General features: G+C 39.4%; 1 protein-coding gene across 1 annotated transcript in view; it reads right to left on the reverse strand.

The window, feature by feature from the left end:
• Positions 1–12,262, reverse strand: part of CFAP43 (cilia and flagella associated protein 43) — a 97,429-nt gene that overhangs the window by 71,039 nt on the left and 14,128 nt on the right. Inside the window, exons 6-8 of the mRNA XM_058543946.1 lie at positions 6,721–6,880; positions 3,218–3,285; positions 1,253–1,384 (exon numbers count right to left, since the gene is read on the reverse strand). Of these exons, the coding sequence (XP_058399929.1) occupies positions 1,253–1,384; positions 3,218–3,285; positions 6,721–6,880 (360 nt within the window). The remainder of the gene's footprint in view (positions 1–1,252; positions 1,385–3,217; positions 3,286–6,720; positions 6,881–12,262) is intronic.

The following is a 12,262-nucleotide window of genomic DNA, read 5'->3' on the forward strand; positions in this document are numbered from 1 at the left end:
AATTTTCACTTTGTAAGTATATTTTTCTTTTTTAGAAGTTGTATTTGGGTCTTTCTCTCTTCTGTTATGTTACATTTTTTATTTTTTCCTGTTCTCCACAGATATTTTAAGTTTGTTATTTATTAAAACATAGTTAGCATAGTTGTTTTAACTTCTGGTAATTACCAGAAACTGAAGTCTTTCCATATTTAAATTTACATTTCTTTTAGGCAGAAAATCATTGAACTTTATTTGTAATCCATCTATTTTTTTTTTAATTTTTTTTGTGAGAAGGACTAGCCCTGAGCTAACATCCAATGCCAATCCTCCCCTTTTTTCTTGAGGAAGATTGGCCCTGGGCTAACATCCGTGCCCATCTTCCTCTACTTTGTATGGGACGCCACCACAGCATGGCTTGACAAGTAGTGTGTCGGTGTGCCTGGGATCTGAACCTGCGAACCCCGGGCTGCTGAAGTGGAACGCGTACATTTAACTGCTGCACCACCGTGCCGGCCCTTGTAATCCATCTAAAGTCATAGCTTAACAATATAAACTGCTGCTAATCCTGACCTTTGAGAGTCATTCCATTAATTACGAGTCTTCCTAACAATATAGTTGAGGTGGACATTTGGTTATATCCTGCATTTATTTCCCTCCCTTTTTCTCTCACAGAATCTGTATATTCCTCAGAGAACCACCCATGACCCTAATCTCAGCCCATGTTTGGGTGGGTTGACTCTACCTAGGGTCCAAGAGTAAGCATATGACTTAGGCCTGGCCAATCAGAGCTTAGAAACCCTCTGGACATAGTAATTGACCTAGGAGTGGAGAGGTGACCCAAGTTAGTACAATGAGCTTAGAGTCCAGGACATTTTTTCCAGCTGGATCTTTCCACCAGGGTCACCAAGAGGACAGAAATATAAATTGGAGTTGCAAGGGGCTCTCTTGACACCACAGGGGAGAGTCTGCATGGGAAGGGAGGCAGCAGAGAAGAAACAGAGCCAAGAGATGGAGAAAAACAAGGCCAGCGGCATCATGGGAGCTCCTGGGGTCAGATCAACTCCTTGCCCTTGTAGTTACATGCACAAAAACAAACAAACAAAAATCCCTTTGTTATTTAGGCCCTTCAAATTGGGTATTTTTCAATTTGCAACCTAAGGAGTTCTGACTAGTAGAGTATCATTATGCAGCACACTCTGCCTTTCATTCCTGTCATGCAATGACGGTAATAATATTTGAAAATTGCATATCAAGAAATCATCATCTAGCATACCTTGTCTGTTTGAATCAGCAACATTTTGTAACTTGGAGAAAACATCATATGTTCCACAGGCCCTTCAACCTCAAGAAAATCCTCTACTCTGTAATTTGAATCTTTAATAATAAAAGAATACACAAAGCCATCCTAGAGACCAAAAACAGTGAGATAAATAGAGAAAATCAGGCTCAGTCAATGCATAGTATATTTTCCTCATCAGACAAGCTAACTGTTTATTTTTGGAATCATCATCTATGTTTACATTATCTAGATTGCCTGTCTTATTACCTTTATTTAGGCAACTTTTAACCATATTTCCTGGTCAAGTTTCAATTTTATCTCTTTCGTGACATATTTTTCAATTACCTAAAATTTTACTGGTCTCTCCTTTCTTTGAACTTCTCTAGCATCTATCTTTTTACCACATTCTTTATTATACAGGAGGTGGGGCAAATGAGGCAGTTTACTGTATGGCTTGTATATAGCAGTCTCCTTACCTCAAAGGATACTAGCCTTAACGCATATTATTTAATCATTATTATGTGCATTTCTTATCTCCCTAAATGACCTAAGGTGGGAAGTGTGCTGTTTATTTTTTTTGTATCCTCCTTTTGAGTTTCTTTCACAGTGCTGGAAACAGGGCAAGTATCCAGTAAAAATGGGTCGGTGAGTTGATTGGTTGGTTGGTTGAAAATAGATTTGGATTAGTTTAACTACTCGCAAAAGGAATTTGAGTTATTTTTACAATAGTGAAGAGGCTTTGGAGAAATTCATCCATCATTTCTAGATTAGACCCCATTATAACTAAGAGTATGCATTTGTAATTTGGCTGGATTCAGACACTCTGAGACCTGGGGAGAAAAGTGTGCAAGGTGCTTTCTCCAAGATCATGATCGTTCTCCATCCTTCACCAGAGCAGATGCTCCAATCACTCCTTTAAACTAGGTTTTAAAAAAACACAAAGAATGGCCTTGAGAAGGACAAGAGTCATAAAAGGCGACAAATGCAGACTGAATGTAGGCGGGGGGGTAGTCCATTGCAAGGCTAGGGGGAGGGGATTATGAGCTGAATGTAGGTTTATGAGCTCCAGATTGCTTCTCCTTGCTGGAGCTACATCTCTCACCCTGACATCATTGCCTAGCTGCCTACAGGGTCCTGGAGATGTGATCTGTGGCAACGGAAGAGACAAAGCTAACAGTGGTACCAGTAGGCCTAAGATTTTAGTGTAGAGCAGCTCAAACCTTAGCACTGATTTCAATGTCATGGAAAAGGAATGTGGTCTGACTCCTTTTCATACTTACTGAGGCTGTGTGCGCTAATCAGTGAGAGCAAAGACTTTGGAGTTCGACCTGCCTGCGTTCAAGCCCTCGCTCCTCCACTTACTGGCTGGTGAACTTTGTAAGACTTGGCGCCTTTGTCTGTATAAGGAGGATGTCAATAGTTCCTACCTGATAGGGTCGTTGTGAGGACCAGTAGTATAATACAAGCAAAACACTTAGCACAGTACCTGGCATAACGTTAGCACCAAGTAAATGAGGACTATTAATACCAATTCTAATACGGACAATAACAATATGATACATGTAAGCTAAATGGGCACACACAAGACGCTAAGCTGAAGCTCAGACAAAAGGTTCCCTTTGTGTCTGACAACCTAATGCACTAGTGCACAAACAGGCATGGAATTGGGTGACAGATATTAGGTATTCTTTGGTGGGGGAGATTTTTTAATTTTGTTTTTGCCTATTTGCAATAAGATAAATACACAGTAGTTCATTGTACTGTTACCTCTACTTTCGTATATATTTGAAATTCTTCATAATAAAAAGTTTTATAATAGCATGCAACAAGGAAACAGTTTTAATTAATAATCTGACAGAACCTGACATTCCAAATTATGGCTCATAATAGTAAATGGCAGCAAGTGGAAATTGTATATTTTCTTGAAAGCAATTAATTTTGAAGAAAAAAATACATTACAATTCCAGAAGCAAGCACGCCTCCCTTCTGATATGCCAAGGTGACTGGACTGATCAGATTTCTCCCATCTTTTGGAAAAGAAAAACTAGGTAAAACAGGTGACACATAATTAAAAGTGCAATACAAAGTAATTAATCTCATTTTCCTAGGGCATTCATTTCTTTGTAATTCTTCTTTCTAAAAATCAACTTCATATTAGAATATGTGCTATGATGCCTCCCAAACAAGGAATAATAAAGCTGCTTAGCAATGATTACTGATATAAATCATATAAGATTTTTAAGTTCTCTATCATCAGGTCTATGTAACTAATATTGTGGAATTATATAGTAAATATATTTTCTTTTTTAGGAAAGCATTGTCAGAGATTTTAGGAGACCAGAAAACAACAAGCCAAAACTATATTATTATTATCAAGTTGTATACTTAAGATTTGCACATTTTATGATACGTAAACTTACACCTCAGTAAATAGAGCACGGTGGGTAAAAGAGAGTAAAAAGGAAAAATGTTCTATAAGAGAATTTGTTATTAACAAAATATTATCCTTGGATGTTGTACACCTGAAACTAATATAATATTATATGTTAATTATACCTCAATAAAAAATACTGCCCTTGATGAAAAACAACAAAAGTATATTACCTTTTATGTAGATAAACCATGAGAACTACAAGATCAAAGGCTCAGAAGCCATCCATCAAATTATTTGTTTACTGCACACTACGTGCTTGGCATTTTGCCAGATGCTAAGAAGCATACTGTCTTTTCCTTCAAAGACTATTCACTTCCCAGTAGTCCCTTATTTTCCAATCCACCTGCCACTAAGTCCAGGTTCTTACTCCTGCCCTAATCTAGGTGCCTGCTATTGTTTATAGCCACCTACTTCAAGGATCGTCCTTTCCTGAACGATGGCTAAATTAATCTCCCCAAGCACAATTCCAGTTAGAGTACATCCCCACTCAGAAGTTTCTGATGTCTGCCCACTGCCAGCTGAATTATGTACAAAGGCCTTAGCCGGACATTCAAGGTCAGATATGCTATAGATGTCCTTTCACTTCCCACTACCCCTGTATAACACCTTATACTCCAGAGAAACTGGACCACTTCCTGTGTCTCAACCTTCTCCATGTTTTCCTATCTATACAGATACCATTGCCAAAAATTCCACCTACTCTCATCTCTGCCTGTGAACCCATCCTTCATGGGCCATTTCAAATACCACCTTCAAAATGACTTAACTTGGCCTGATTTAATCATTTGAATTCCCATAGCACTTTGTGAAGTTCTCCCTTAGTGAAATCATTTTAATCTACCTGGCTGTAACTATCTGTCTACTTGTCTTATGCTCTTTAATAAATCCCTGGAAGGTGGAGATTATGAGATTACAGTCATGTACTGCACAATGACGTTTTGGTCAATGATGGACTGCATATACAACTGTGGTCCCATAAGATTAGTACCATAAAGCTAGGTGTGTAGTAGGCTATACCATCTAGGTTTGTGTAAATACACTCTATGATGTTCGCACAATGACAAAATCGCCTAAGGATGCATTTCTCAGAATGTATCCCCGTCATTAAGCAACGTGTGACTGTATGTATTTACCATCTATATCAACTCTGAAGCATCTTGCTTAGTGTCTTCCACACTGTAGAGGCTAGATAAATATTTATTTGAAAGCATTTATAATACAGCATGAAAATTATTAGAAATAGTGTACAGGAAGGAAATAGTGAACAATGTAAGACTACACATGATCAAGTCCTAAATTGTGTATAACATATTACAAGTGTGACAGGAGTTTGGAAATGAGAAACATTGTTTTATTCATTTTACAAACACATATAGGTGCTAATTTACTCTGTAGCAATCTCTGAGATTAAAGTTTGGAGCCAAAGGAAAGGAAAACACAGTTCCTGACTTCAAAGAGTTGATGACTAGTAGGAAAGACAGACATGCACCCGGGGCATGGTAGAAGCACAAGCTGAGGCTCTAACAAAGGAGTGAGTCTGAAGGAACCCCAGACAGGGGCACCTAATTTTGCCTGAAGGTTGGGGTGACGACAAAGAAGGCTCCACAGAGGATAATTTCACCAGGTAGAGAAGGGCATCCTAGACAAAGGTAACTACAGATGCTGGCAAGCAGAATTTGGAAAGAGCACAGAAATGACAAGATCTTCTAAAAGGCTCATGTGGGAGGAGCTGAAATTGGAAAGAGAGGCCAGAAAAGAGGCTTACTTTTTAGAGAGCTGTAGGATGGCATTGTGGATGCGAGATTAGAGGGTGGACGAAGCCTAGAGGGTACAGGTCAGAGTAAAGGCAAGAGGGAGGGGCTGGGAGAGGCAAGTCGAACCTAATGGCCTCAGTTTTATCAGTGAAGTGTGAGTCAGGGACTGGGAGAGGGAGTAGAAGAGGAACACTGCAGTTGGGGAAAACTTGCTGTAGGAGGTGGTGTCTGAGCTGGGAACAGGAGGATTCAGATAGCAAAGTGGCAAGAGAAGGAGCTAGGAGGCATGTCTGTGAAATGATGGGAAGAAATGACTGGCTAGATCAGAAAACTCATACTGGGAGTGCAGGAAATAATACTAATGGAGCAGGTAGGATCAGATTAGAGAGGCCATGAAATCAAGGCAGAGCAGTCCTTGAGTTACACGTTGAGAATGGTATTCAAGAAGGGCAGTTTGACAGAGATGAAGCGCCTGGTTTGGGTCAGCTGTAGGTTAAGATCAATGAAGTCAGTCCTAAGATTGTTGCAAAAATCAAGGTGTAAAATAATAAGAGAAACTGGAATGCAGAGTGCATTGGACAGGTTTGGGGAGCTGGCCCTGGCGAGGCCTCCTTCTCAAAGGGTCTACCCCCACTGGGTGAACATCGGCTTCTGAGACCCAGGCCCAACCCCGATCAGAGCTGATGGGACCCGCAATGGACACCAGATCTAAGAAGAATAGATCAGATTCTATTAGAAATTCTAACCAAGCAAGATAAAGGTAATTTTCAAGATGGCAATTGGATTTAAAAGGAAGATCAATGTGGAGAAAGGAGTTGAGAGGGGCGGAGGGCAGGAAAGCTAGCTTTGTTTAGCTAGTTAAACAGAATAGCCACGTGTTAAAGAAAGGATACAGCATAGTATCCAAGAACTTGGACTCTGAAGTCTTATTGCCTGGATTCAGGTCTCAGCTCCACAGTTTACTAGTTATGTGCATTTGGGCATATTTCTTAATCTTTCAATGCCTCCTTTTCCTCATCTATATCATGGAGATAAAAATGTTTCTCCGTGTAAAGTTGTTTTGAGAATTCCATGAAATATGCATTATAGAGTGATAGCAGAATATCTGGAGCACAGAACACTTAATAAACATTAGCTAGCTATAAGGAATGGCCACAGGACTTGGTAACTAACTACAGGATAAAAGAGAAGGAAGAATCAAAGATATCTCTTCAAGTGCAAAACCATCACCAACGGCAACACTTCTGGGAATATGAAGCAAAGCAGTTTCTCACCCTTTGGTGATCCATCTTCTATCTTATTAAGCACAGTCACCTTCAAGGTGTCTCCGTTAATCATCAAAAGATGACTCTCTTCACAGCCAACATATAGGTCACTTGTTGGAGTCCAGCAGTGCATAGTTGGGTGAAGCAAAGGATATAGGTCGTCTTTAGGCTTCAGGGAAAGATTAGAAACCTTGTGTTAAGACAGCAATCATGGCATAAGAGCCAGAGAATCACCCATCAAAGCAACTTCCAAAAAGAAACAAAGGAATATAGACCTACGTACACTCGTTGGTCCCACCATTTGCCAAAAGCTAAGTAAACTTCTTTGCTCTATTTCTCTCTCTACATTTTAATTCACCAGGAAAAAAATAAGGCATTCTTGCCAACACACTCAGAGTTCTACATGAAAGTTTTGAGTGATAACTTCTACACTGTTTCTTGGTGGACTTTTGGTATCTTAAATCTAAGAAAGTCACTGTCTAGCTAAAATCACCCTTTTTAAGGAAGACTTTCATCGACATTTCTCCTTCCTTGTTCTTCAGGGGATATGAATGTGATTTTCCTTGAGTGGCTATGGAGAGGTTGGCCTAGATCCTCTGCCTAATTAGCTTTCTGGAGAATGAGAAGATGACCCCCCTTGCCTGATTCCAATGGATGCTCTAATTTGGTTCATGAAACATCTTATGTGACTTTGATTCCATGGAAAACTCAAAAAGAAATGCACTAAATCTATGGGATGGACCTAGAAGAAAAGTTGGCTTTGAGGACTAAAAATAAAGTGGACCAAGGATCTAAGGCAAATTTTCCTATAAAGGACCAGGTAGTGAATATTTTAGGCTTTGTGGACCACATAGATCTCTGTCATATATCTATTTTGTTTCATAACCCTTTTAAAAATGTAAAAAACATTCTTAGCTTGGGGCCATACAAAAGCAGGTGATGATTTGTTGATCTCTGCCTCAGACAGCAACACTCCAGTGTTATGCCCCTGACAGCCTTAAAACTGGTGTCCAGCAGGAGAGAGGCTGCTGCCCCTTTCTGTCAGCACAGAGCAGGCCTCCTTGTAAGTCTAGGACCACTTGCTCTCCTTCCTGGAGGTCAAGGTAGCTGTGGCAGCTATTCTGGGCATGTGTCCCCCACAGCACTGATTAAGATTTTTTTTGTGTGTGTGTGAGGAAGATCAGCCCTGAGCTACCATCTATGCCAATCCTCCTCTTTTTGCTGAGGAAGACTGGCCCTGAGCTAACATCCATGCCCATCTTTCTCCACTTTATATGGGATGCCGTCACAGCATGGCCTGACAAGCAGTGCATCAGTGCACACCAGGGATCTGAACCCGGGCCGCCAGCAGTGGAGCATGCGCACTTAACCGCTATGCCATGGGGCTGGCCCCATACTGATTAAGATTCTTAATTTAGGATACCATGATAGGGCGCTCTTTCCTTTTTATATAAACAAGTCAAGCATACTAGCTTACTCTTACATATTTATTTACAACAAATTCAGTACTATCTGAGCTTTCTGTTATGCTATACTGTTATTTAGAATTGCATTAGCTACAACATAATGTCTTTGTTTTCTCTAGGCATCCTTACACCCATAGGAACAGAAAACATTTTTAACAAGCTATGGGCCAAACAACAGAATTCTTAAATTTCTTAAGAGCTCCATGTTTCTTTCATTCTTTCATTTATTTATTTATTCATCTGGTAAATATTTATCGGGCACTTACTACACTCCCGGCACTGTTCTAGGCACAGGGATGTAGCAGTGAGCAAAACCGACAAAAAATCCCTGCCCTCGTGGGGCTCACATCCCGATGAGGGGAAACAGAGGGAAAACAAGTTAAGATGTTAAATATATACAATATTATGTGTTGAAAAGTGCCGTGGAGAAAAATAAAGCAGGTTAAGTTGGAATTGGTTCCAATTAGTTGGGGGAATACTGCAAAATATATGGACAGTCATTTTTCCATTCAAGACTCCCTGATGTATGTAAGCCGTCTTTCTAACAAATGCTCAATTACTTGAATAATATATGACATACTGCTCTTTTAATTTAGGAAATGTTTGTAGATTCAGCACAAAGCAGATGTGACGCTGACAAAGTAACTATTTCTACTGATTCTCAACTGATATAAATTTGTTGCATAATTGATATTTCAACAAACATTTATTGGGTGTTGGTTATACAACAGGCATTGTGCCAAGTCCTAAGGAACCCCTCTTCTTAATAGGATAATCACCTACTGAGGGAAGAAGTAGTATCAACAAATATCAGAGTCAGAAAACATGGCAGGTTATAGTAGAGCGGTGTTGAAATATTAACGGGTGCATTGATAAGAAAGCAATTGGTTCTTCTTGGTGGAGTGAAGGAAGTGTGGAATTACCATTTGGGCTGGACCTGGAAATACGACTAAGGCAGATATCACACACAGGAGCCCCCATCGTGATAATTTTTAAAACGGTAGACTGACTTTAATTGTATGGTTGGTCTATTTTATGCCCTCATAGCCTTGGATTGTTAGAAAACAAATACTTGAGTAACCATCTAGCCACCCAGTGGGTCAAAAAGAGGGGCGAAACCACCCAAAAGGATTAAACCGCAGCTGATAAATGACATTTTTGTGGTGTCTAATTGAGATTTGACTCATAGGGAAAAAGAGTTACTCACCAAATATCATTATTTAATCACCATTATTTAAGTTTCTTGGGTTGTCTTGATGACATCTAACCTTAGACTATAAATCACAAAAGACAAGCTCTTACCTGGTGTGGCAATGGTCTCAAAATCTTAAAAAAACACACATATCTGGTTCTCACAACACCAGTGAATCTGTGTGTATGCAACAGAAGGTGAGGATTAAACTTGGAACATTTTGGCTTTGGTAGGTTAAACCAGCATTATATGTGGCTTTTCTTACTTTAAGACAAACCTGGGCTTGTCTTCCTACTACTTTTTTTCTTTTTTTAATTTCTTTCATCAATGTTTTCTTTTTTATTTCTTTAACCAATAAATATGTTCTGTGTCATTTAAAAATAAATGTGATATTATATGGATTATGTGAGCAAAAACAATAATTTTCAATGTTGAAAATTCTGAGAATTGTAAAAGAAAAGGTGCCAACAGTGTTTAAAAATATTTGTTGATAACACCACCTCCTTGTTGAGTCCTCTGGAATCATAAATCAAACATTTTGGTCATTTGAAGACCAAACATGAAAACTTTGAGTCCAAATTAATATTGCTTTAGAAAACATAAACACCTGAATATGTTTCAGAATACTTGAGTTTATAAAAGAGAGTCCTATTTAGCAACTTGTTTAAGAAAAATAAAAGGGGTAGATGGAAAAAGGAAACTGGACACTTGAGATTAAATTCATTATGTTGGATCCAATTTCTGCCCAGATAACATCTACCTTTGATTTTCCCCATGCTACTACTGGATACCATTTCTAATGCCCTAAATAAGTTGTGTAATGTGACACAGGGTCTATTTAAAGGCCTATAATGTGCCTTTCTAGTGTCAGCTACAAGACGGATAATGGGAGTATTTAATTTTGTAATTTTGTAAAAGTTCACGGTTTGTCAATTTCTAAGACTCTTATATAGATAAAGTCATTACTGATTTCTTTGCCATTAGTACCCAGGTCACAAGCAATGCCATTCAAAGGAAGGCAGAGAATCAAGATCTATTTTTGGTTATGTTCTCACTCAGTGTACAGACATTGATTAACGTTTTAGCCATTTTTCTCACCTTATTTATCTATAAGACGAAAAAGTAAATACTGGAAAACTTCTAATTTAAATGCAAAGTACGTGGCTTTATTAAAATCCCCTGTATGATTTAGATATGTCAAACTTTAACATTAAATTTCTGTTTTCAGAAAAAGATTAAAATGCATTGAGTACAAAATTCCTAGGAAATAAAGATGTCTGTTTATTATGAGCATTTTTAAAAATAGTAATTCCACATTTAAGTATTTAAAGAAGGCATTTCATAGCATTTTTCAAATGACCAGGACAATTGCCTGAATTTTTAATGTTTTATGTAGGGTTCACCGTGCTTGTACAAAATGTGAAAGGTGAAGGCTCCTATTGAAATTTACTACAGGAATAAAAGATTTGAGATAGTCGAAAATTTTGGGGCCTAGGCATCAAAGACAAAATATAGAAACATTTTTCCAGGTTGTAAATCTTGATGGCTGATCTGTTTGTTCTTACTACTTTGCTGCCCCACTGTGGCTGCGTATGGTTGTATTCCCAGGCTAAGACCTGTGCTATTAAAAGGAATTCGTCATTTTCTGTAACTTAAAAAAGTGAATAACTGTTATACTTTAGAGGAAATACTAAGAGCATACAACCTTTTCTCTTGTTTGCTGTAGATTTTTTTATAAACTAGTTGCCACACTAAATTATTTTTAACATCTATAGCTTAACTCTCTGCAGTGGTCAAAAACATTTGGGAACCTTTGCCTCCTTTATCCTTGGCTTGGAGCTTTAACACAAGCATTAGCATAATGCAGGTTCCAGAGGCTTAGCAGAATCAAGCTCCTAACCTTTATCCCAAAGGCCCTGCATGTGCTACCCTCTGCTTCCTGCCTCTTTCTTGACCATCACCCGCATCTCACTTCCCCTCATTTACCATACGGGTCTTTTCTCAGCTCCTCAAACATACTGAGTTCTTTTCTTCCCCCAGGACCTTTGCACATACAGTTTCCTCTGCCTGAACACTTTTTACCCTCCTTGTAGCAGGAGTGACACCTCCTTGTCCTTCAAGTCTCAGTTTAAGTGTCATCTCCCCAGAGGCCTTCCTTGACCAGCCTGTGTTAATCTCATCCTCACCTCCACTCCCCATTTATGCTGTTACAATAATTATCACATTTTGCAATGGTTTAATGTAGCTTTACTTTGGTGTTGTTGCCCTGTCTCCCTGTTAGAATGTAAGCTCCAAGAGGCAGGGATTATGGTTGGTTGGTCACCATCTGACCCCATTGCCTAAAACAGTGCCTGCTACGTAGAAGGAGCTTGATAAATCTGTTGAATAAATGAATGAGTGTACAACTGTTGACAAACTCCCTTTTGAAACTTTCTTCCACCGTTTTCCACGGCCTTGTTCCCTCCTGGATTTGTTCCTACTTCTGTGACTGTTCCTTCTCAGACTCCTCTTCCTCCTCCCAACTCTTGGTGGTCAGTTTCTCTCTGGCTCTTCCCTGACACCCTTTCTCTCCTTTTCATCACAGCCCACCCCCGTTCCCCAGTGCTCCCACTACCCTCTCTGTGGGAATGACTCTGACATCTGGGTCTCCAGCCCTGCCTTTCTCCTCCCTAACACTAGGTCCACTTTGCCAACTTCCACCTGGCATCTTCACCTGGGTGCCTTCTCAGCACCCCAAATTCAGTATGTCCAAACCTGTAATCACATCTGGGCTCCCCACTTCAGTTAGCAGTGCCATCATCTTCCCAGTCACCCAAACTTGATACTCTAGCGTCTTTACCTCGTGTGGTCTCCAGGGCTAATTTGTATTAAAAACCAGGATGATCCTCTCTAT

Source organism: Diceros bicornis, chromosome 6 (assembly GCF_020826845.1).
Source record: "Diceros bicornis minor isolate mBicDic1 chromosome 6, mDicBic1.mat.cur, whole genome shotgun sequence".
NCBI classification, from domain to species: Eukaryota; Metazoa; Chordata; class Mammalia; order Perissodactyla; family Rhinocerotidae; genus Diceros; species Diceros bicornis.